The sequence below is a fragment of the Salmo salar genome, chromosome 11 (genome assembly GCF_965601325.2).
Source record: "Salmo salar chromosome 11, fSalSal1, whole genome shotgun sequence".
In the NCBI taxonomy this organism is placed as follows: Eukaryota; Metazoa; Chordata; class Actinopteri; order Salmoniformes; family Salmonidae; genus Salmo; species Salmo salar.
The window spans coordinates 79,382,326-79,409,194 of NC_138301.1; the positions used below are offsets into that span (position 1 = coordinate 79,382,326).

The 26,869-nt window shown below is 42.9% G+C and overlaps 1 protein-coding gene across 1 annotated transcript in view; it reads left to right on the forward strand.

The window, feature by feature from the left end:
* LOC106562900 (solute carrier family 12 member 2) overlaps positions 1–26,869 on the forward strand; it is a 151,335-nt gene that overhangs the window by 85,639 nt on the left and 38,827 nt on the right. Inside the window, exons 2-13 of the mRNA XM_014127974.3 lie at positions 7,611–7,730; positions 10,631–10,706; positions 11,074–11,169; positions 18,893–19,032; positions 19,842–19,952; positions 21,752–21,860; positions 22,296–22,423; positions 22,591–22,675; positions 22,778–22,944; positions 24,360–24,467; positions 24,732–24,855; positions 25,086–25,187. Of these exons, the coding sequence (XP_013983449.1) occupies positions 7,611–7,730; positions 10,631–10,706; positions 11,074–11,169; positions 18,893–19,032; positions 19,842–19,952; positions 21,752–21,860; positions 22,296–22,423; positions 22,591–22,675; positions 22,778–22,944; positions 24,360–24,467; positions 24,732–24,855; positions 25,086–25,187 (1,366 nt within the window). The remainder of the gene's footprint in view (positions 1–7,610; positions 7,731–10,630; positions 10,707–11,073; positions 11,170–18,892; positions 19,033–19,841; positions 19,953–21,751; positions 21,861–22,295; positions 22,424–22,590; positions 22,676–22,777; positions 22,945–24,359; positions 24,468–24,731; positions 24,856–25,085; positions 25,188–26,869) is intronic.

Consider the following 26,869-nt stretch of genomic DNA (forward strand, 5'->3'; position numbering starts at 1 on the left):
GGAAAGTATTCAGACCCCTTGACTTTTGCACATTTTGATGATACAGCTTTATTAAAAAATAACTAATTTAAAAATAAAAAATCCTGCTCAATCTACACGCAATACCCCATAATGACAAAGCAAAAACAGGTTAAGACATTTTTGCAAATGTATAAAAAAATTATAAACTGATAACAAATTTATATAAGTATTCAGACCCTTTACTCAGTACTTTGTTGAAGCACCTTTGGCAGCGATTACTGCTTCGAGCCTTCTTGGGTATGACGCTATAAGCTTGGCACATCTCCCATTTCTTCTCTGCAGATCCTCTCAAGCACTGTCAGGTTGGATAAGGAGTGTCGCTGCACAGCTATTTTCAGGTCTTTCCAGAGATGTTAGATCGGGTTCAAGTCCGGGTTCTGGCTGGGCCACTCAAGGATATTCAGAGACTTGTCCCGAAGCCATTCCTGTGTTGTCTTGGCTGTGTGCTTAGTGTCGTTGTCCTATTGGAAGGTGAACCTTCGCCCCAGTCTGAGGTCCTAAGCACTCTGGAGCAGGTTTTCATCAAGGATCTCTCTGTACTTCATCTTTACCTCGATCCTGACTAGTCCCCCAGTCCCTGCCACTGAAAAACATCCACACAGCATGATGCTGCCACCACCATGCTTCACCGTAGGGGCGGTACCAGGTTTCCTCCAGACGTGACGCTTGGCATTCAGGCCAAAGAGTTCAATCTTGGTTTCATCAGACCAAATAATCTTGTTTCTCATGGTCTGAGAGTCTTTGGGTGCCTTTTGGCAAACTCTAAACTCTTCTTTACTGAAAAGAAGGCTTCTGTCTGGCCCCTCTACCATAAAGACCTGATTGGTTGGTTGTCCTTCTGGAAGGTTCTCCCATCTCAACAGAGGAACCTCCCTGACCAAGGCCTTTCTCCCCGATTGCTCAGATTGGCCGGGCTGCCAGCTCTAGGAAGAATCTGGGTTGTTCCAAACTTCTTCCATTTAAGAATGATGAGGCCCCTGTGTTCTTGGGGACCTTCAATGCTGCAGAAATGTTTCGGTACCCTTCCCCAGATCTGTGCCTCAACACAATCTTGTCTCGGAGCTCTACGGACTATTCCTTCGACCTCATGGCTTGGTTTTTGCTCTGACATGCACTGTCAACTGTGGGACAGGTGCACTCCAATTCAGTTTTAGAAACATCTCAAGGATGATCAATGGAAACAGGATGCACCTGAGCTCAGTTTCGAGTCTCATAGCAAAGGGTCTAAATACTTTGGTAAATAAGGTATTTGAGAAAAAAAAAATCTAAACTGTTTTCGCTTTGTCATTATGGGGTATTGTGTGTAGATTGCTGTGGAATTCTTTTTAGTTAATCAATTTTAGAATAAGGCTGTAAAGTAACAAAATGTGGAAAAAGTCAAAGGGTCTGAATACTTTCCGAAGGCACTGTATGCAAAATGAGAGAAAATCAAAGTGGGCAATATTGTTTCACGGCACTGTACTTGTGACTTACAAAGTCCCTTTTATATCTAAAGACTGTGCTCCTAGTTAACAAGGTGCTGGTAAGTTTTCCAGCTTTAGTTGTTAGCGTCCCAAAAGTGATTAGAGGAAAAGGCCATGTGCTTTAGATGTGTGATTTGTTTACCAGCTTTGTAAAAAAATGTAGTGACTTTTTAGACTCACTGAAAGGCTTGGTAATGCAATGCTGCTGTGGTGAAGTCAGAAGAATCAATAGTCCCAGACTAGGATGAGCTAGCAAACATTCAAGATCATCTTTTATTCTGAAGCTGGAGTAGAGAATTAGATGGGATGCGAGTGAGATGGGATGCATGACTCACTTCCTGAGGCTCTGAGCCTTGCCCCTGACAAGGAGCTCATCTATTGTATGTGCTATGACCTAATGGTGGAAAGCATGGATAATGTTTGTTAGTTTCCTGATCTCTTCCTCCTTTGTTGAGAGCAAATACCAAGCGTTTTAGTTTGTCTGCTTTTTATGAGGATGTCTTCTGTGTGAGCTGGTGACTGCCAAATTCTAATTTCACTGCTATCATCATAGCTGAGGCTAGCTCCTTTTGTTTTAGAAGAGGTTGGTTACTTACAGCAGTCTGACTAGACAGACCTATTGAAGCAGTAGTAGAGTCTCTTATAGCTCAATTCATTTGCTGTTCATCCCACTCTCCCTATGCTTGTCCACACCTGGTCCCCACATTCCCCCTCTCAACTGCCCCCTGGCAGCGCCTCCCTGGTCCCCCACATACGGGCGTTGACGACACCCGAGCCAACTGACAATACCGACCCTTTTTTAATTTCCTAGAATCTCTCATCTCCTCCTCCAATAGCCCAGTGTACTTGCCACTGCCAGACCCCATCGAGGCTGCCGAGTCATTGTTAGGAGACACAGGCAGGGAGCACCTGGACCATTGTTACTCTAACTTCCGCGATGCATACAAAGCCCTACCCCACCTCCTTTCGGCAAATCTGACCACAACTCTATTTTGATCCTCCCTTCCTATAGGCAGAAACTCAGGAAGTACCCGTGCTAAGGATTATTCAACGCTGGTCTAACCAATTTGGAATCCACACTCCAAGATTAGTTTTGATCACGGCAACTGGGTATATGTTCCGGGTAGCCTCAGAGAACAATATTGACGTATACGCTGATTTGGTGAGTGAGTTTATAAGGAAGTGCATTGGAGATGTTGTACCCACTGTGACTAAAACCTACTCTAACCAGAAACCATGGATAGATGGCAGCATTCGCGCAAAACTGAAAGTGTGTACCACCGCATTTAACCATGGCAAGGCGACTGGGAATATGGCAGAATTCAAACAGAGTAGTCATTCCCTCCACAAGGCAATCAAACAAGCAAAATGTCAGTATAGAGACAAAGTGGAGTCGCAATTCAACGGCTCAGAAATGAGACGTATATGACAGAGTCAACAGACAATCACGGATTACAAAAGGAAAACCAGCCACGTCGTGGACACCGACGTCTTGCTTCCAGACAAACTAAACACCTTCTTTGCCCGCTTTGAGGATAATACAGTGCCACCGACGCAGCCTGCTACCAAGAACTGTGGGCTCTCCCTCTCTGTGGCCCACGTGAGTAAGACATTTAAACGTGTTAACACTTGCAAGGCTGCCGGCCCAGACGGCATCCCTAGCCACGTCCTCAGAGCATGCACAGACCAGCTGGCTAGTGTGTTTACGGACATATTCAATCTCTCCCTATCCCAGTCTGCTGTCCCCAAATACTTCAAGATGGCCATCATTGTTCCTGTACCCAAGAATACAAAGGTAACTGAACTAAATGACTATTGCCCTGTAGCACTCACTTCTGTCATCAAGAAGTGCTTTGAGACTAGTCAAGGATCATATCACCTCCACCTTACCTGTCACCCTAGACCCACTTCAATTTGCTTACCACCCCAATAGGTCCACAGACGTTGCAAACGCCATCACACTGCCCTATCCTATCTGGACAAGAGGAATACCTATGTAAGAATGCTGTTTATTGACTATAGCTCAGCATTCAACATCATAGTACCCATAGTACCCTCCAAGCTCATCATTAAGGTCTCAACCCCGCCCTGTGCAATTGGGTCCTGGACTTCCTGACAGGCCACCCCCAGGTGGTGAAGGTAGGAAACAACATCTCCACTCCGCTGATCCTCAACACTGGGGCCTCACAAGGGTGTGTTCTCAGCCCCCTCCTGTACTAGCTGTTCACCCATGACTGCGTGGCCATGCACGCCTCCCACTCACTCATCTAGTTTGTAGATGACACAACAGTAGTAGGCGTGATTATCAACAATGACGAGACAACTTACAGGAAGAGGGTGAGGGCTCTAGGAGTGTGGTGTCAGGAAAACAACCTCTCACTCAACGTCAACAAAACAAAGGAGATGATCGTGGACTTCAGGAAACAGCAGAGGGAGCACCCCCCTATCCACATCGATGGGACAGCAGTGGAGAAGGTGGAAAGTTAAGTTCCTCGGCATACATATCACTGACAAACTGAAATTGTCCACCAACACAGTGTGGTGAAGGCGCAACAGCGCCTCTTCAACCTCAGGAGGCTGAAGAAATTTGGCTTGTCACAAACTTTTACAGGATCAGCGGAGTGGATTGAGAGCATCCTGTCAGTCTGTATCACCGCCTGGTACGGCAACTGCACCGCACACAACCGCAGGGCTCTCTAGAGGGTAGTGGGGGCCAACCGTGCTGCCCTGTTCTGAGCCAATTGTAATTTTCTGAGTTCCCTTTTTGTGGCACTTGACCACACGACTGAACAGTAATCCAGGTGTGACAAAACTAGGGCCTGTAGGACCTGCCTTGTTGATAGTGTTGTTAAGAAGGTAGAGCAGCACTTTATTATGGACAGACTTCTCCCCATCTTACCTACTGTTGTATCAATATGTTTTGACCATGACAGTTTACAATTCAGGGTTACTCCAAGCAGTTTAGTCACCTCAACTTGCTCAATTTCCACATTATTTATTACAAGATTTAGGTGAGGTTTAGGGTTTAGTGAATGATTTGTTCCAAATACAATGCTTTTAGTTTATGAAATATTTAGGAGTGCCGTGCTTGTTGAATGTCCTTCCCTATAAGCGTGCTGAAAGTCTGTAAATTTGTTTACAGTAAATTAAACTCAGCAGAAAAAGAAACGTCCCTTTTTCAGGACCCTGTCTTTAAAAGATAATTTGTGAAAATCCAAATAACTTCACAGATCTTCATTGTACAGGGTTAAAACACTGTTTCCCATGCTTGTTCAATGAACCATAAACAATTTATGAACATGCACCTGTGGAACAGTCGTTAAGACACGAACAGCTTACAGACAGTAGGCAATTAAGGTCACAGTTATGAAAACTTAGGACACTAAAGAGGCCTTTCTACTGACTCTGAAAAGCACCAAAAGAAAGATGCCCAGGGTCCCTGCTCATTTGCGTGAACGTGCCTTAGGCATGCTGCAAGGGGGTATGAGAACTGCAGATGTTGTCAGGGCAATAAATTGCCATGTCCGTACTGTGAGACGCCTAAGACTACGCTACAAGGAGACAGGACGGACAGCTGATCGTCCTCGCAGTGGCAGGCCACGTGTAAAAACACCTGCACAGGTACAGGATGGCAACAACTGCCCGAGTTACACCAGGAACGCACAATCCCTCCATCAGTGCTCAGACTGGCCGCAATAGGCTGAGAGAGGCTGGAAGGCAGGTCCTCACCAGACATCACGGGCAACAACGTCGTCTATGGGCACAAACCCACAGTCACTGGACCAGACAGGACTGGCAAGTCGCGATTTTGTCTCACTGGGGGTGATGGTCGGATTCGCGTTCATCATCGAAGGAATGAGCGTTACACCGAGGCCTGTACTCTGGAGCGGGATTGATTTGCAGGTGGAGGGTTCATCATGGTCTGGGGCGGTGTGTCAAAGCATCATCAGACTGAGCTTGTTGTCATTGCAGGCAATCTCAACGCTGTGCGTTACAGGGAGGACATCCTCCTCCCTCATGTGGTACCCTTCCTGCAGGCTCTTCCTGACATGACCCTCCAGCATGACAATGCCACCAGCCATACTGCTCGTTCTGTGTGTGATTTCCTGCAAGACAGGAATGTCAGTGTTCTGCCATGGCCAGCGAAGAGCCCATTGAGCATGTCTGGGACCTGTTGGATCGGAGGGTGAGGGCTAGGGCCATTCCCCCAGAAATGTCAGGGAACTTGCAGGTGCCTTGGTGGAAGAGTGGGGTAACATCTCACAGCAAGAACTGGCAAATCTGGTGCAGTCCATGAGGAGGAGATGCACTGCAGTACTTAATGCAGCTGGTGGCCACACCAGATACTGACTGTTACTTTTGATTTTGAACCTCCCCCCTTTGTTCAGGGACACACTATTCCATTTCTGTTAGTCACATGTCTGTGGAACTTGTTCAGTTTATGTCTCAGTTGATGAATCTTGTTATGTTCATACAAATATTTACACATGTTAAGTTTGCTGAAAATAAACGCAGTTGACAGTGAGAGGATGTTTCTTTTTGCTGAGTTTAGCATTGTTTCTGGTCAAACACAATTTTTCCCAAAAGTTTACCAAGGTTTGGTAAAAGGGTGATTGGTAGGTAGCAGAAATACTTTAGCTTCCCTCCAGGCCTGAGGGCTCACACTTTCTGGTAGGCTTAGATTGAAGATATGGCAAATAGGAGTGGCAATATCATCTGCTATTATCCTCAGTAATTTTCAATCCAAGTTGTCAGACCCCGGTGGCTTGTCATTGTTGATAGAAAGCAATTTTATTTTTTTCACTTCTTCCACACTCACTTTACGGAATTCAAAATTACAATGCTTGTCTTTTTATAATTTGATCAGTTATACTTTGATGTGTAGTGTCAGCGTTTGTTGTTGGCATGTCATGCCTACGTTTGCTAATCTTGCCAATGAAAAAATCAATAAAGTAATTGGCAATATCAGTGGGTTTTGTGATGAATGAGCCATCTGATTCAATGAATGATGGAGTTGAATTTGCCTTTTTGCCTAAAATGTCATTTAAGGTGCACCAAAGCTTTTTCTATCATTCTTTGTAGTTTATCTTTGTTTCATAGTGTAGTTTCTTCTCCTTTTATTCAGTTTAATCACATGATTTCTCAATTTGCAGTACGTTTGCCAATCGGTTGTACAGCCAGACTTATTTGCCATTATTTTTGGCTCATCCCTCTCAACAATAACTTTGTTCAGTTCCTCATCAGTCCATGGGGATTTGACAGGTTTTTTTTTGTGTGCGTGGTTATTAGTAACTGGAATAAGTACTTTCATAAATGTGTCAAGTGCAGCATCTGGTTGCTCCTCATTACACACCACAGACCAACAAATATTCTTTACATCAACAACATAGGAATCACTACAAAACTTAGACACATTTTAGGCCCAGCCTTTCAAACCTTTTCCTAGATATGGCTACTATATTGTGATCACTACATTCAATGGATTTGGGTACTGCTTTAAAGCAAATTTTTGCAGCATTAGTAAAGATGTGATAAATACATGTTGATTATTTAATTCCTGTGCTGTTTGTAACTACCCTGGTAGGTTGACTGATAAGCTGAACCAGGTTGCAGGCACAAGTTACAGTTTGAAGCTTTTTCTTGAGTGGGCAGCTTGATGAAAGCCAGTCAATATTTTAAATCACCCAGAAATATACCTCTGTTTATTCAATACATTATCAAGCATTTCACACGTTATCCAGATACTGACTGTTAGCACTTAGTGGTCTATAGCAGCTTCCCACCAGAATGGGCTGCAGGCTGGGAGGGTCCTGGGACACAGAGATGGAACAACGTGTATTGGTGGGCCCAGAGAGACTGACTTGGTGGGACAGCCACCCACGTCACTGCATTGTCTCTGCACAGGAGGGATGCTTCCTGTGTTTGACCTTCTCCTGCTGATACGAGCACAGATTAATCAGTGTCTGTGTGAGAGAATAAATGTTCTGTAAAATGAAAATCTAGTAGATTGTTTCTAGAAATGAATAAACATGGGTGAACCACAGTTTAATTCAGAGATATTGTTAGTCAGATGTCTTTCTCCATTGTGCATGCTGACCATAGCGGTCTGTCTCATTTTGTTTACAGGAGCCATTTGAGGATGGCTTCGCCAACGGGGATGAGCTGACACCGGCCGAGGAGGCCGCAGCCAAGGAGGCGGCCGAGCCTAAGGGAGCGGTCAAGTTCGGGTGGATCAAAGGGGTGCTGGTGAGTGGTCAACCGACAGACTGTTTTACCTTTTGCATCTCCTGAGAGTCCTCCTGCTTACCTTTTTGTTATTTGACACAATATGATGTTTCCCCATCAATATCCCTGCATTTCAATCTCCATCTCCCCCTCCCTTTTTATGTGTGTCTTTACTTTCTGCCGTTTCTCTTTGACCCCTGCATCTACATTGCTACTGCATCATAAGCACTTCTCTTTGTAGATATGACATTGTAGGGAATGCATTGTCCACGAGTTATTCTTGAACACAATGTTCAATGGCATGGACGGAAATCCTGACTTGGTGTACATGTATTTCAAGTCAGGATTTTGACCATAGTATATTTTTCTGCCCTCTCATTCAAAGTACAGAGAAATTCCTTCATGACCCCACAATCAGGCTAGGCCTCTTTTAGTATTAAGTTGACGTATCATTCAACTTAAGATTCCCTTGGCTGTTTAATTGTATTTTATCAGTCCTATAGCAGTCAGAGAGGAACCTCAATAATTGAGATGTGAGTCGATCACATTCTACTCAAGATTCTGTGCAACTAGCAATAAATTATTTGGTGATTAATCCTTCGTGGTCTGTCCAGGCCATAAAATGTTTCTGAGAGTCTAGTGTAAGAATCTGTCAGGGTTGTAGGAATTTGTCACACATTACATTTGTATTTATTTATTTAACCTTTATTTAACTAGGCAAGTCAGTTAAAAACAAATTCTTATTTACAATGACGGCCTACTCCGGCCAAATCCTAACCCAGATAGATGATGCTGGGCCAATAGGACCCTATAGGACTCCCAATCACGGCCGGTTGTGATACAGCCTGGAATCGAACTAGGGTCTGTAGTGACACCTCTAGCACTAAGATGCTGTGCCTGTCTAAAATGTAAAGTACTTTTAACTACATTCATGACAGCAAGTAGAAACAGTTTATTTCAAGCCATTTCTTCTTTGTTTGAAGTTTTCAGTTCTAACAGATGATGTGCAGCACAGTTAGTTCTTTCTCAGACAATCTCTGTTTCTTGTTACCCAGCTTGTATTTTGACATGTAAAAGCCTCCCTTCCTTTCACCCATCTGACTGTTTTAATAGCAGCAGAAACTTGTACCACATTTATTTAGGGCTGTGACAGTCATGGAATTGGGATGACTGTTATTGGCCAGCCAAATGACCGTGGTCACTGTAATAGTCGTTAGAATAGCATGTGTTGCCATAGAAATACAAATAATAGAACAGGTGTCCCCATTCAAGTCAATGGTGACATAATAGGTGGACTGACTGCCATTGCGAGTATACCCATAAAAGCAAAGCAGGAAGTAAAAGCAGGAAGCGTACCCATCAATATTTGCTGCATTATCTCACGTCAGATGGTGACGCTCGTCCCGCAACCGATTTGTCTTGTAGGACGTAGAACTCGTATTCAAATTTGAATATTGATCATCCACTGACTTGCCTAGTTAAATAAAGGTTATAAAAATGTTTTTAAATGCTAGCTTTCGTGCCCATAGTCAAACTTCAGAAATACTGTTCATTTGAAGCACAATATTCCTTAGCTAGATGTAAAATGGGGCGACTAAGACTTCCCCCCCCCAAAAAAAATGAACAATTATTGACATTTATTGTTTTATCTTAGATCTTTGATGTCACCTAGGTAATATTTTTGGATGTTGTGGCAGTCCATTGTAGCCGGACTACGTTTGCTCAATCCCATTGTCCTTTGCGAGATACAAGACCGATCAGTGCAGGCGGAATCATACCATGGAAATGATTGCATCACAATACCAGGTGGCCACTGCGAGTGTACCCATGAGTTTACGTGTGAAATTGCCAGGGTTAGATGTTCCAAGCACATTCTATTTCTGCTGCTGCAACAGGGAGAGGGGGTGTTGCCTAGGCAACCAAAGACTTGTTTGCTACAACACCTTAATTGTTTCAGCAAGGAGCAACAAAGTTTCATCATGTTGTTAGGAGTCCATGTTACTGAAGAAACCTTCCCTGTAGCTCAGTTGGTAGAGCATGGTGTTTGCAACGCATGGTGTTTGCAATGCCAGGGTTGTGGGTTCGATTCCCACGGGGGGCCAGTACGGGAAAGAAAAAAAAAGAAAAAAATGTATGAAATTAAATTAAATGTATGCATTCACTACTGTAAGTCGCTCTGGATAAGAGCGTCTGCTAAATGACTAAAATTAAAAAAAATGTAAAATGAAACGGACTCAACCGTGCAAATGCCTGGCTGTCCTGTCTTAAGTTCGTTCCAAATAGTTTTTAAATATGGTTATGACTTTTGATTTTACTTTCATGACGATCTTCATCCATAACTTTCGGTTACACGGTAATTGTGCCACCCCACTTTTGTTCTGTATTCCAAATTCTGACTAAAAGATTCCTGGTGGGTATGATACTGATCAATGAGTTTATTATATTACTCAATTACAAGATATTTGCACTGAAATGGATGAAACTGTGGTAGATACTGATGAATGTTCTTTGCTGTTGACAGTGATTTGATTTTAAATTAGGCTGGTCATTAAAAGTTTACTTTTTCCTTACATCAGCCTTGGCCAGGTTTTCAAATGTTATCTTTTAAAGAGAAGGATTTCAATCAGGACTTAAATCACTGTTTAAACATTTCTTCTAACATTAAGTTGCAAGCTTGGTGCTCGTAGCAATTTTTAAGACAAGTCGATGACACGGCGAAACTGCTACTTTCATTAGGTTTGGAAGTTTACCATTAACATTCATTCAGGTAAAATTGTGATTGAATCCTGCATCAAGTCTTGGACATCTAGTGGATTCCCACCAGCAATGTTCCAAGGCCAGGTTATTGGAAAGCGCTTTGTTGAGTGAAGTGTTCCCATTACCTCACATGCATCCTAACTGCCACCCCTTCCTTTGTGCAGGTGCGCTGCATGTTGAACATTTGGGGCGTGATGCTCTTCATCCGCATGTCATGGATCGTGGGCCAGGCGGGAATTGGTAAGACTACACCATGGGAGTTCATGTGAATTGCTGTTTTAATTCACACACAATGTCACCCCGAACCCCCAGCCACCCCACCAAACCACCCCTCTTTCTCCCATCACCTTTAGACCATTTACCATCCAGATGCTAAATGTTGCCACACGTCAACACATGCAGGCAACTGTCACACACTAGCTTGTCGCTACGATTCACAGGCCTTCTAACACTAACCCATGTGTGAATATGAGTGAGAGGCTCAACAAGCAAATGGGCTGCTTATTGATGCTCATTATTGCAGTTATTTGCCTCCTAGGAGTTTGTAGAAATGTTAATGCTGATTTTGTTTTGTCGCTAGTTAATCATGTCCTCCATTTTCTTTCAGTTCTCTCCTGTGTGATTGTTCTCATGGCAACAGTTGTGACCACCATCACCGGCCTTTCGACCTCAGCGATTGCGACTAACGGCTTTGTACGAGGAGGTATGAACCTTTGCATCTTTAAAGGTCCAATGCAGCCATTTTTATCTCAATATCAAATAATTTCAGGGTAACAATTAAGTACCTTACTGTGATTGTTTTAAATTAAAATGGTCAAAAAGAAACCTGGCTTCTTAGCGAAGATCAATTTCCCAAACCAGAATTTAGCTAGGACTGTCTGAGAGTGAAAAAGAGCAGAATTTGTACATGGAGCAGAGGGGAGAAGGAGAAAAAAAACGCTAGTAGGAAGCACAGGGGGGAAAAAACGGAAGCTGCACAAACAACTCATCCAGAACTTTGACTTCTGGCAGAAAGCCATTAAGATATCTGATGGCAAACATTTAGTATTGAATTGCATAAATGTGTAACTTCATCACCTCGTGCGCCACAGAACAGATACTTACCGACATACATTTAAAACGCTATGGACGCACCAGCTCCTGCCGTCTCCCATGGTGGCACCAACAGCACAAACCATCATTCTGTTACCAAACTTGGCATCTGCAATGTTCTTCAAGTAAATGTGTTTGTGAGGTTGACCATGCGGTTGGATTGGAACAGTGAGGAGGCATACGAGTAAGATGTATTTTTCTTGCCCAGAGTAAGGCTTTTATTAGCAAACGTGAAGATACTAAGCGTCAACTGTACAAGTATTTACAAAAACAAACTGGATGAGTTAAGACTAATAAACTCAAAAGAAGAAAACCCAGGCTCCAATCATGCCTGTAAACTGGGCAGCATGCCTACCTGTCTGTCTTGTCTTGTCCAAACAACAACAATAATGACAGAGTTTAAATAATACATTCCCACAATGCACTAGCCAATGGCAGGAAGAACTGACATAATGATCAATTAATAACATTCACAATGCAGGAAATGTTCAGTTCATAAACATATTTTATGTATTCATACCAGCACACATGTTAATAAATGTGCTTATCATGAATCATTTACAATGTCTGGTTATTTATAATAAGGCTTTGAATTAGGTGACGGAGGACATAAGGACGGAAATGTGATGAAGTGCGAAGGAAAAGTACTAAACAGTTATAGGTTTACCACCTCCCTTGAAATGAAGGCTGTCAAAAGAATGTAAACACAAACACTGGGGTTTTGCATCAGGGTACTCTGGTATAGGAACCATAATAGCTTTGTGGCATTTTACCTGACCAGAGTACTGACATTGCATTGCAGTAGGCCTACACAGGTAGAACACAAGCATGAGCAACATCACCTGAAATAATGAGAACTTGAACTATGTATGATTATTCATCTTGAACATCACTCCCGGGTCAGAAAACAGACCCCCACTGACCTGCTTGGTTGTTGAGAGCATGTCCACCCTTTTTGGCACAGTCATCGTTTGTAGAGCAGGCGTGTCAGGTAAGCAATGGTCAGTTTATACTGCCAGTAAGACAGCAGAACCCAGAACAGGATCAGACCCCTCTCCAGCTTCAGACCTCGAGCACAGCTCAGTATTGTCAATTTTAGTAGGAAATAGTATGAGAGGCTCTTCACTCTTACCAGCAACCGGCAGAGACACCACCTCACTGCCATCCATCAACTCCACAGTAAAGGCTATGGGTAGCTACATAGCATCAGCATCAGAACCCTGCAGCTCCTCCGGAGTCTCTGTCATCACAGCCCACAGCACAGCTGGTGCAGTAACAGTAAGGTCTGCGCACTCCTTTCCTTCTGTGGACCTAAACACCGGAACCATCACCGGCTCAGAAACAGCCCCTTCCATTGGCAGGTTAGAAACATCACACCGCTGCAGCTCAGACTCACTGCCAGCAAGGAGCAGTAGATCAGGGACAGGTAGCTCAGGGACCTCACCAACAGACAGGGAAAGCTCGTCCTCTCCTCCAGGAGTGGACAGCAGCACAGGAGACAACAGCTTGGACATCGGAACCATCACCGGCTCAGGAACAGCCCCCCCTATCGGTAGGTCGACCTCCAGCACCTCCACTAAGAACCGTTCTACCTGGCCTAGCCTCGCTAACAGATTTTTGGCTGGGTAGGCAAATACTTAGCGCTGCCACGGCTGTGGGAAGTCCTCGATGATGCACTCCTCCAGCTCAGCAGTCGCCCAAATTTCGGCCTTCAGACAGAACCACCAGTAATTAGCCGCATCCTGCGACTCCCCTGTCACGTTGTCGACCTCCATCTTGTAGAATTAGTCTGCACTCCTCACTGTGACGGAATTGATCCCACTTTTGACATTTGTGAGGTTGACCATGATGTTGGATTAGAACAGTGAGGAGGCATACGAGTAAGATGTTTTTTCTTGCCCAGAGTAAGGCTTTTATTAGCAAACATGAAGATACTAAGCTGGCGACTGTACAAGTATTTACAAAAAACAAACAGGACAATGAACAAAAAGGTAGGCCAAAAACTCTAAAGAAAACCCAGGCTCCAATCATGCCTGTAAACCCAGCAGCATGCCAACCTGTTACCTGTCTGTCTTGTCCAAACAACACTAATGGACAGGGCTTAAATACACATTCCCACAATGCATCAGCCAATGGAAAGAAGACATGACACAATGAACAAATAACATTCACAATGCAAGAAATTCAATAAAACTTGTTCAGTTCATAAACATCTGTATTCATACCAGCACACATATACTACATGCGGACATCTGCTCGTCAAAACATCTAATTCCAATTTCATGGGCATTAATATGGAGGTGTTGGGCGATTAGTCCTGGCTCGCAGTCGGCGTTCCAATTCATCCCAAAGATGTTTGATGGGGTTGAGGTCAGGGCTCTGTGCAGGCCAGTCAAGTTCTTCCACACCAATCTCGACAAACCATTTCTGTATGGACCTCGCTTTGTGCACAGGGGCATTGTCATGCTGAATCCGGAAAGGGCCTTCCCCAAACTGTTGCCACAAAGCTGGAAGCACAGAATTTCTAGAATGCCATTGTATGCTGTAGCATTAAGACTTCCCTTCACTGGAACTAAGGGGCCTAACCCAAACCTTGAAAAACAGCCACAAACCATTATTCCTCCTCCACCAAACTTTACAGTTGGCACTATGCATTGGGGCAGGTAGCATTCTCCTGGCATCCGCCAAACCCAGATGGTGAAGCGTGATTCATCACTCCAGAGAATGCGTTTCCACTGCTCCAGAGTCCAATGGCGGCAAGCTTTACACCACTCCAGCTAACTCATGCTCAGCCATGGAAACCCATTTAATGAAGCTCCCGACGAACAGTTCTTGTGCTGACATTGCTTCCAGAGGCAGTTTGGAACTCGATAGTGAGTGTTGCAACTGAGGACAGACAAATTTTACGCTCTTCAGCACGTGGCAGTCCCGTTCTGTGAGCTTGTGTGGCCTACCACTTTGCGGCTGAGCCATTGTTGCTCCTAGACGTTTCCGCATCACAATAACAGCACTTACAGTTGACCGAGGCAGCTCTAGCAGGGCAGAAATTTGACAAACTGACTTGTTGGAAAGGTGGCATCCTATGACGGTGCCACGTTGAAAGTCACTGAGCTCTTCAGTAAGGCAATTCTACTGTAATGTTTGTCCATGGAGATTGCATGGTTGTGTGCTCGATTTTATACACCCATCAGCAACTGGTGTGGCTGAAATAGCCAAATCCACTAATTTTGAAGATGTTTCCACATGCTTTTGTGTATATATTTTTATTTATCCGTTATTTTACCAGGTAAGTTGACTGAGAACACATTCTCATCTACAGCAACGACCTGGGGAATAGTTACAGGAGAGAGGAGGGGGATGAATGAGCCAATTGTAAACTGGGGATTATTAGGTGACCGTGATTGTTTGAGGGCCAATAAATATGCTTGTCATAAATCATTAACCGTTTGCAATGTCTTGTTATTTATAATAAGGCTTTAGATTAGGTGACTGAAGACAAGGACGATCATCAGTGTTTTTGTAAAATGTTCATTGGAAATTAATTCTTGTTTGACACATTTTAAAGTGAAAAATCTGAGTCTCAGCATCAACCTGTTAACGTGGAATTCCCCTTTACCGTTTTTACCAGCGATGTCTGATCTTGGCACTTCCGAACACTAGACTTGGCTATTGGTGCATAGAAATGAGCCTCTCATATCAATAGATTAATACTGTAGAAAAAATATATAATTCAAGAGATGGCTCTCCCAACAGTCAGCTCAGGGCTCAGTTTTGCATTTATAATTAATTCCCCCTTAATATATTTCTCATGAGTTGCGCAAGGTCGCTTCATGCTGATTTTTATTTAGTGTGGATGAATGGGGCTGAGGTCTCCCACACTACTGATAGGCTAACCTTTTAACTTTTCTCTGAAATCCATTCAAACGTGTGTCCCGCAGAGCAGTGGCCGGCTCATGTGACATTTGCTTAGTCTCCTGTGTTTGGATATGGAATTACAGGTGTGATTTTTACCAGCTGGACTTGGCTATCATTACCATCATCCACGGAACGGAATATGTATTATCAGTTGAGGGCCTCAATGAGATGTTCCCTGATTCATTTGGAGTCGAATGAAGGAGGGGAAAACACTGTCCACACATTGGTCCCAGTTGTCGCAGTGTCATGACGTTGCCCTCTCTCTGGGCACAGAGAGCACAGTTGAACCCCCTCCCTCTGCACCAGGCCTTTTCTATGCACCATCCCCCGACCTCTATACTTCTGACACTGCTGTGGTGAAGGCGGTCGTAAAATTCCAAAGGAGAATGTCCCGCCTCATGGCCCAGTATAAAGAGACAGAGGGGTTTCATAGAGAGACAAAGGAATCTTCCAACTCACAGAATTGGAGAACCGAACGACATTTATGTTCTGGAGAAGGTATAAAAGATTGGTGAAGAATCCAGCTACGAACTGGTCTGCTTGGTACAATTTTGTGAGGCTCATTAGAGACAATATGGCCATATTACCATACTAAGGTTTATATACTAGCCTCAGCGATGAGACTTACATCTAATGGTTGTATAAAATGATTTAATAAGATTAAAGCTATTTGGAATATGTTGAGAGGCTATGTACTGACGTTAATGTGATAGAATTGTATTTCTGTTCAAAGCTTAACTCAGTCATCGGCACGCCCCCAGGGACACAGACAGGACAAGGCGTCATGTGACAGGCTTTTCTATGTTCAGTATAAAACCTCCACCCAGAATTACTTTCTTGAGACCAGGCCTCCACTCCATTACGAGTTGGCCAGTAGGTTTGACCATGCCTTCCCCTACTGAACTTTAACCATACCACGTGGTTAAACTATCGATACAGAATAATAACAAACCTTTGATATTAAGTACTAGTCTACAGCTAGAATTCGGTATCATTGAACACGAAGACCGACGAAACAACCATTCTATAACGACATTAATGAATGTAGCTTTGAAAGATCCATTCTAACCGAGAGAGAGAGAGAGAGAGGGAACTCTCCAACAGGACAAAAACTAGCCAACAAGGATCACGACGACACACTGAGCGTAAATATATATTGATTGCAATTATTCCCGAATGAGTGAGCGTTCATGTGCAAAGGTTAGCATATCAATTGTTAATATTTATCAACTCTGTAGGGTCTTCTCAGCTGACTCCATGCCGGTTTAGCCCTCTAGGGCACATTACTCTACCAATTCTTTGTGACGATAACTACTGTATGCTTTATCTGAATTACTTTGTTTAATAAATAAATTATTTTAAGACAGTTGATGTATGGATGATTTAGTAAAGACTGGGTTCGTGCAGATACAACAATTTACGATGTTTGGAATGAGACGGACGCGAGGTAAAATACACCATTTAAACCAGAAGATAATCGGCCTATACTATAATATAATATAATATATAATGTTATAATATAGGAAAGTTATATTAGGAAAATTATAACTTTGTAATCTGAATATTTTCCTTGGTGCCCCAATCTCCTAGTTAATTACAGTTAAACGATTAATCAGTTTAATCGCGTAATAATAATAACAGGGAGTTATTTTGATAAGCATGTCTTCAGTTAATGGTGCCCAAAGACACGACACAGCATGAGGGGAAATTCAGTATTGTGTTTCTAAATTTGCAGCAGTTCTCCCTCAAGTCACTGAAAGAGACCAGTGCTGGCAGGGAGGTCTGAAATGGATATTAGGACACTCTCCACATGGGCGAGGGCAAAGGAAAACAAAGGAATAGATTAATTTTAAAATGCGCTGGTGATTAAATCATATTGTAGTAAAGGATATTTGTGTTTTCTGTAGGGTACTCCTCCTGGAGACTGCCTATTCGATTAATTTTCATAAGGTTTCCAGTCTACCACAGCCAGATTGTTTTTGGGCTACAGGCGACAAGAGAGACTCCATATAGGGGCTATTGTTTTTTCTAGAGCAGCAGAGTAACCAAAACACGCACACTATCTAATTTCAACATCCGCTCCTCCTGAATTGATTTTCTTTCGAAGTAGGCTAATCCATTACCCTGCGGTGGAATGCAAAAACTTTTCACCAAGGCTAAAACCTTTTTTTCCCCTTGGTAATATCTGTAACATGTTCAAACAAACCTTTGCCTAAGAGAAAGTTCCCCCTGCTGCTACTGCACCTGCTCTAGCAAAGTAAAGTTGGTGCATTATGATGTCAAGAGTAGATTGAAATCACATGCCATTCGTAGGGATTACTGTAATACTCCCAATTACAGCACTGTGTAGGTTTTTAATCCCACCCAAACAAATTTTTCCACATATTCCCACATCTCCCTGCAAATGGTCTGTCAATATCAAAATGTCAATTTTACAGAGGGCAAATCAAAATGTGCTCTCTGAAAGTTTGACTTTCAGGGGATATTCCTGAACGGTTGTTCAATTTAACGTACTGATTTTGACGCTTGAATGGGACCGAGAGACTGGAAAACAGCTTATTTCTCAAGGCCATCAGACTGTTAAATAGCCATCACTAGCCTGCTACCACCCGGTTACTCAACCGTACACTTTAGAGGCTGCTGCCCTATATACATAGACATGGAATCACTGGTCACTTTAATAATGGAACACAATGCCTTAATCATTTCATATGTATATACTGTATTCTATTCTACTGTATTTTAGTCAATCCCACTCCGACATTGCTCGTCCTAATATTTATATATTTATTGACTATTATTTTACTTTAGATTTGTGTGTATTGTTGTATATTGTTAAACATTACTGCACTTTTGGAGCTAGGAACACAAGCATTTCGTTACACACGCAATAACATCTGATAAATATGTGTATGTGACCAATAAAACTAGATTTGAGTGTAGGTGGAACGAATAGAGCCAGCAAAATATCCCCCATGTGCTCAAGCATGACCCCACATTAATTTGTCCACCCACTCATGCCCTCAGAGATCAGTCATTTTGGTTCCTTCCTTTGTCTTGTCCCCCACTCGTGTCTGTATGAGCACTTGAGGTGCTCTCCAAAGCTATCAGCAGAGAGGTTGTATAAAGAGAGATCAACGAGGATCTCTACTCAGCCTGTCACACTACATACTCATTGTGCAGCTAAATGTGTCAATTAATTTGGCTCCTCCATCCTATCCACTCGTTTGAGCAGATATGTTGTTTTAAGGGTGTCGTTGAGATGAGTGTACTAGGCTGTACTGCAGTTAGTTTTACTGATGTATGCAAATTCAATAGGCTAGCCTTCATAATACAGTTATTTGATTAAACAATGTGTTTGGCCTTTCTGAGACAAATAAAATAAAATGTAAATGCTTTGTCCATCTGTCTCTTTGCAGGAGGGGCATATTATTTGATATCCAGAAGTTTGGGGCCAGAGTTTGGCGGCTCCATTGGTCTGATCTTTGCCTTTGCCAACGCTGTGGCTGTCGCCATGTACGTGGTGGGCTTCGCCGAGACGGTTGTGGAGCTCCTCGGAGTAAGTTACCCAATCCTTCCCCACGTCATCATCCAAGATCAACATTTTCCTTCAGTTTTATTTGTTACTTTTTTCAATTTGATTAAATATTTGGTTTTCCCTCAAAAGGTTAACTTGAAGATTCAATAATACTGCTGAAAAAGCCTACTTTTTAACACCATTGTTTCCACATCTCTAATAAGCGGTGAGGGACGTTCAATGTTTATTCTTGGGTTGTTTGCAAGGAGGACTGAAAACCCACTATTTATTTAGGGGCAGCTCATGCAAAGTTAATAATGATGACTCTTCTCCTTCCGTCTTTGAAGTATTTTAAGCAAGGCTCAGCGTGGTACAATCCTGCCCCCACACGGCCTATTGGTTACTCCTTAGTCACAGATGAGGGCCGTTTTTTTGCACTTTGCTGATTGCAGTGTGCCATTGGCGTCATGTGTAAGCTGCATGAAATTGGTCAGAGGATAATGAATTGTTTTCTCTGTTCATCAGAATTTCATGCCCCTGAATTTGTTTTGCATTTCAGTAGTGTTTTTTTTTTTTTTTTTTTTTTAATTTGGTCAGATGTTTTTCCGCCTTTTTAGATGGGGTTGGTAAAAAAATTTATGTTCCATTTTACATTCCATTTTGCGAGTTAAGTTTCAAACTCGGTTGTAAAGAAGTTGAAAATAAAAGTAAAGCAAAATATTTTCAATGCTTTTTCAACTGGCCAGTATCACAGTAACGTAGCTGAACACCAGACGGCCAGCTATGAATTTGAGTGTTTCTCCTACCTCTTGGTCTGACAGTGAAGTTAATATTCTCCTGTGATTTCTCAGAGCGTGGATTGCATTATGATGGATGAGATCAATGACATCCGAATCATCGGCACCATCACCGTCATCCTTCTTCTGGGTATCTCCGTGGCAGGGATGGAATGGGAAGCTAAGGTATGATGATAACATACAACTAGGTTTGATAGAAACCATGACTGAAGGCTCTATTCAATCTAGAACTTAAGGTGATATTGAACTGCAACTCATGTCTGACGTCAAGCTGAAATTGACCTCAAATAAGCAGAATTCCATCCAGACTGACTGAATGCAGACATTGATGTACACTGTGCAGTAGGCTAGATGTAATACATTGCTCTGTTTTGTGGTTAATGCTAGTTCGGAGCTGTGGTGAAAGTGTACAGTTGAAGTCTGAAGTTTACATACACCTTAGCCAAATACATTTAAACTCAGTAGAGAGAATGATTTATTTCAGCTTTTATTTCTTTCATCACATTCCCAGTGGGTCAGAACTTTACATACACTCAACTAGTATTTGTTAGCATTGCCTTTAAATTGTTTAACTTGTGTCAAACGTCTTGGGTAGCCTTCCACAAGCTTCCCACAATTAGTTGGGTGAATTTTGGCACATTCCTCCTGACAGATCTGGTGTAACTGAGTCAGGTTTGTAGGCCTCCTTGCTCGTTCACGCTTTTTTAGTTCTGCCCACAAATTTTTTATGGGATTGAGGTCAGGGCTTTGTGATGGCCACTCCAAAACCTTGACTTTGTTGTCCTTAAGCCATTTTTCCACAACTTTGGGAGTATGCTTGGGGTTATTGTCCAGTTGGAAGACACATTTGCGACGAAACTTCCTGACTGATGTCTTGAGATGTCGCTTCAATATATCCACATAATTATCCTACCTCATGATGCCATCTATTTTGTGAAGTGCACCAGTCCCTCCTGCAGCAAAGCACCCCCACAACATGATGCTGCCACCCCCGTGCTTCACGATTGGGATGGTGTTCTTCGGCTTGCAAACATCCCCCTTTTTCCTCCAAACATAACGATGGTCATTATGGCCAAACAGTTCTATTTTTGTTTCATCAGACGAGAGGACATTTCTCCAAGAAGTATATGATCTTTGTCCACATGTGCATTTGCAAACCATAGTCTGGCTTTTTAATGGCGGTTTTGGAGCAGTGGCTTCTTCCTTGCTGAGCGGCCTTTCAGGTTCTGTTGCTATAGGACTCGTTTTACTGTGGATATAGATACTTTTGTACCTGTTTCCTCCAGCATCTTCACAAGGTCCTTTGTTGTTGTTCTGGGATTGATTTGCACTTTTCGAAGCAAAGTACGTTCATCTCTAGGAGACAGAACGTGTCTCCTTCCTGAGCGGTATGACGGCTGCGTGGTCCCATGGTGTTTATTTTTGCGTACTATTGTTTGTACAGATGAACGTGGTACCTTCAGGCGTTTTGAAAATTTCTCCCAAGGATGAACTAGACTTGTGGAGGTCTCCAATTTTTTTTCTGAGGTCTTGGCTGATTTCTTTAGATTTTCCCATGATGTCAAGCAAAGAGGCACTGAGTTTGAAGGTAGGCCTTGAAATACATCCACAGGTACACCTCAATTGACTCAAATGATGTCAATTAGCCTATCAGAAGCTTCTAAAGCCATGACATATTTTCTGGAATTTTCCAAGCTGTTTAAAGACACAGTCAACTTACTGTATGTAAACTTCTGACCCACTGGAATTGTGATACAGTGAATTATAAGTGAAATAATATGTCTCTAAACAATTGTTGGAAAAATTACTTGTATCATGCACAAAGTAGATGTCCTAACCGACTTGCCAAAACTAAAGTTTGTTAACAAGAAATGTGTGGAGTGGTTGAAAAACTAGATTTAATGACTCCAACCTAAGTGTATGTAAACTTCCGACTGTAACTAACATGTTCATTCTGTCCACAGGCTCAGATATTCCTGCTGGTCGTTCTGATTACGGCCATCTTCAACTACTTCATTGGATCCTTCATCCCACTCAAGTCCAAGGAGTCGCAGGGCTTCTTTGGCTACGACAGTATGACCCTGTTTGGTTCTTCCTTTACACAACACAAACTGACATGACTGTCAAGCAAAAGTAAAGACAGTCCAAGACGTGTCAAGTGAAATTAGATTGACACAGTTCCGGTGGTTTTGTTGTGGAGCTATAATTCTGAATTAATGTATTCTTCTCTGAAATCATGATCTACATGACTACTGTATGCAGTATGACGTACTGGCTACTCAAAGTTGTACTAGAGATTTTTTTATGAAATCACAAGACCAAACCAATTGGATTATTTGTAATTCACTTTGCGACCTGATTCCAACTCACGGATCAACTGATAGAGTCTGGCTGTCCTAAGATACGCACTGCATGCTTTGTAACTATTGCTCTCTCTTGCATTCTCTCTTGATCTGCTCACCTCTCCTTTCTCTCTATTTCTCTTTCCCCCTGCTCTCTTGCTCTAAGGTGCGATTATGATGGAGAACATGGGTCCGGACTTCCGAGGCACAGAGTCCTTTTTCTCCGTCTTTGCCATCTTCTTCCCTGCAGCCACTGGCATTCTGGCTGGCGCCAACATATCAGGAGATCTTTCTGTAAGAACCCCTGGTCATTGTTTAGAACAAAACAAGCAGATTACTTATCCCAATTCATATAAAAAGGTTACAATCAAAGGAACTCATATTGTCTTGATTAAAAGCTTAATGTGTGGGACTTGATATGAAATCAGTGTGGGGGACTAGGCATTTCTTTATATTCACAGGACCCACAACTGGCCATTCCAAGAGGAACACTCTTAGCCATTCTGATCACTGGCATTGTCTACCTGGGGGTTGCCATTTCTACTGGTATGTGGAATTTCTTCTCATTTGTCCTGAACAAGACTGAATAAATTATACATATTACATATAGAGAGTTTGTGACAATTTGTCTCTTGTTTCTCATTAAAGGCTCTTGCATTGTGAGAGACGCCACAGGAAATGGCAATGACACACTCAGCGCACAGTTCATGGCCAACTGCACTGACGCCGCCTGCAAGTTTGGCTATGACTTCTCCTCCTGCAAGGGTGACGACGGCCAGTACAACTGCAGATACGGACTCCAGAACGACTTCCAGGTACATTACATGACTGCACTACAAAAGTATGTGGACACCTGCTCGTCGAACATCTCATACCAAAATCGTGGGCATTAATATGGAGTTGGTCCCCCTCTTTGCTGCTATAACAGCCTCCACTCTTCTGGGAAGGCTTTCCACTAGATGTTGGAACATTGCTGCAGGGACTTGTTTCCATTCAGCCACGAGCATTAGCGAGGTCAGGCACTGATGTTGTGCGATTAGGCCTGGCTCACAGTCTGCTTTCCAATTCATCCCAAAGGTGTTCAGTGGGGTTGAGGTCAGAGCTCTGTGCAGGCCAGTCAAATTCTTCCACACCGATCTCGACAAACCATTTCTGTATGAACCTCACTTTGTGCACGGGGGCACTGTCATGCTGCAACAGGAAAGGGCCTTCCCAAAACATTTGCCACATTTGGAAGCATAGCATTTCCAGAATACCATTGTATGCTGTAGCGTTAAGATTTCCCATCACTCGAACTAAGGGGCCTAGCCCGAACCATGAAAAACAACCCCAGACCATTATTCCTCCTCCACCAAACTTTACAGTTGGCACTATACGTTGGGGCAGGTAGCTTTCTCCTGGCATCCGCCAAACCCAGATTTGTCCGTCAGACCGCCAAATGATGAAGCATGATTCATCACTCCAGAGAACGTGTTTCCACTGCTCCAGAATCCAATTGCGGCACGCTTTACACCACTCCAGCCGAGGCTTGGCATTGCACATGGTGATCTTAGGCTTGTGTGCGGCTCCTCGGCCATGGAAACTCATTTAATTAATCTCCCGACAAACATGTATTGTGCTGACGTTGCTTCCAGAGGCAGTTTGGTACTCTGTAGTGAGTGTTGCAACCGAGGACAGACTATTTTTACACGCTTCAGCACTCAGCGGTCCCATTTTGTGAGCTTTTGTGGCCTACCACTTCACCGTTGTTGTCCTAGATGGTTGGTCACAATAACAGCACTTACAGTTCACTGGGGCAGCTCTAGCGGGGCAGAAATTTGACCAACTGACTTGTTGGAAAGGTGGCATCCTGTGATTGTGCCACGTTGAAAGTCACTGAGCTCTTCAGTAAGGTCATTCTACGGCCAATGTTTGTCCTATGGAGATTGCATGGCTGTGTGCTAAATTTTCTACATCTGTCAGCAACGGGTGTGGCTGAAATAGCAGAATCCTCTAATTTGGATGGGTGTCCACATACTTTGTGTGTATATAGTGCATGTCTGATTGGGTGATGTTTGCCACCTAGAACGGCAGCCATTTTGTGTCAATTTTTATCACCGTTGAGTGGTGAGGGGAACTTGAAGAAACGTACATACTTAGTCCTCTTTGTCCCGGGTGGGACAGAAGTTGTCGAAGAAAGGTATGGCCTTATGGGCTCAGCTGCTTAACCGGTATCATGCCTTTTCCTTAGGTCATGAGCATTGTGTCCGGGTTCGGCCCCATCATCAACGCCGGAATCTTCTCCGCCACTCTGTCCTCTGCCCTGGCTTCTCTGGTCAGCGCCCCCAAAGTGTTCCAGGTAAGCCCCTAGACTCCGTCCTCAGATCCTGCTTCCTTAATCTGTCCCTGCTAGTCACGTTATGCTTTTACCATATTAGCCATACTTTATGGAATAGCCTGCAGAGTTTATGCACACATCCTGTTACAGTTACTGTCCCATAGACACAAATCAAAGGCAAGGTTGTGATCTTGTATCCCAATGTTCCTCAGGTCATCATCTAGTGTCCCATCTGCTGATTAGTATAGCGGTGTCCAATTCCAATGGTTTTTCCTTCTCCTCCAGGCTCTATGCAAAGACAACATCTACCCCGGCCTTGAGATGTTCGCCAAGGGATATGGCAAGAACAACGAGCCCCTTCGCGGCTACATCCTCACCTTCTGCATCGCTCTGGCCTTCATCCTCATTGGTAATTACGCTGTCCAGGTTTAGCCATCTAACAATGACACTATTATTCACAATATGACATTCTGTAGTATGTCATGAAAATGTAATTCAGTATTACGTCAGTATATCATTCAGTAGTACATCAGTAATATGTCATTTAGTAGTATAATTTAGTCCTAAAGTGTACTATTGAATGTCTATGGACAGTTCCTTATGAACAACTAAACTGCCATGTTTTTGTCTTTATTTTAGCCCAGTTGAACGTTATCGCTCCCATCATCTCCAACTTCTTCCTGGCCTCCTATGCTCTCATCAACTTCTCTGTATTCCACGCCTCTCTGGCCAACTCTCCAGGTAAGTCCTTTTGGGACAACAACAACACTTTCCGGAGGAAAAGTTATATCTGCAGAAAGTCTGGAATTTCAATGCAACCAAAAAACAGAGCCCCAAAGGTCCTGACTATGGACAGAATAAAGTCATGAGTCTTAACAGTTAAGTCATTAGGCTTAAAGGTAAGATTTAATAGGAAATAGGACTTCCAAACTAATTTTTTATAGGTGGGGGCAATCCTCACTCTGTCATTCTTAGTGATATGCATGGCTCCACTGGTATGCGTTGCATCGAGTCGCATCTATCTTTGCCATTCCCCAAGTTGCTTGAGCCTTGAGATAACAGATGTAATGACATGCTTGAGTTATGGGAACATTTTCATAACTGGACAATTGTTTTATTAAAGAATGGCAACTGCGATCTTTCTGATAAGGCCCACAGTTTTCTTCTTAAGGAAGTAAATTGGAAGAAATGGGATTGTCTCAATGGCTCTCAGTATTATGCAAATGATTGATAGATACTTGGTTGAAAGCAATACTGCTGGGAAACATGTACTGCTGCTTATTATTCGATGCAACACATTCCGTATATTGGATTTGACCCTTGTCTGACTGATGTGATTTGTGTAGAAGTCAAACCTCCAGGGACTGGGGTTTAGTAGTGAGGCTAGCTTGGCATGATGGCACAGTGTCATTAAATATCACTTAGTTGATCCAAGCTGGATGATGTCCACTCAGTTTCAACTGTCAGTCTATTGGTGTCAAGAAATCAAGATATTTACTGTCATTTTTTGTACTTAATGGTCATCAATTGTGTCTTAGTCAAGATGGAAAAAACAAATGAGTGTACGAATTTGAAACGACCATTTCATTGTTGTATCATCCAGCAGTCGTTGTATAAAGTGATGTTTGTTTTTCTGTTAATACCACAAAAAAAGCCCTAGGAGAACGCCAGGTACAGATTTTATATCTAATTCTGACATTGTCCACGCAGACCATTTTAATTACACGGATTTAAGGGGTACATGACTCACTAGAGGCAAGGCAATAGACACTTGGCTTCTCGCCTCTGGAAACTCAAACTGGCAATGTCTAACGCCTTCTTTTCTGGCCATCTAGAGCCCATTTTTGCTCTCCCATGAGTGTATGTAAAAACGGGCATGGGGCAAAGAATGACGTCACTCCAATGTACCCTTTATGTCCTGTGGTTTTTGTAGTTCTTGTCATTGTGTAACCGTGCGCACAGTTAAACTGTGCCCCATTGTACCAGTTTACTAAACTCCCACTAGTCTAGTCTCTTTAGTATCTAATTAACTGGGATCCAGTAGTGAATGTAACATTATTGTGTAATGTTTTCTACACCATTTTTAATCCAAGTGCATATCCATGCTCTTTCCTTAAATTAGTGACATTGCTATATTAAGCCGCCACCCATTTTTTATGATTCAGTAATTTCACTTATAACAATGATGTTTGTTGGAATATGTGAAGAAGTAATGCAAGTCATAAATGAACAAGAGCTCTCAGCTATGGTAAGCAGCTCTCCATAGACACTTGCTGATTCTTCATAGACATGAGTGGCAGATTTGATCTAACCTTTTGGATTCTACCTCTGTTCATGTTCGTATGTTATTCCTTATATTTGGATATATAACCCATTCTAACCTCTCTACGGTCTTTTACAATAAGGATGAAGGTCATATGCTG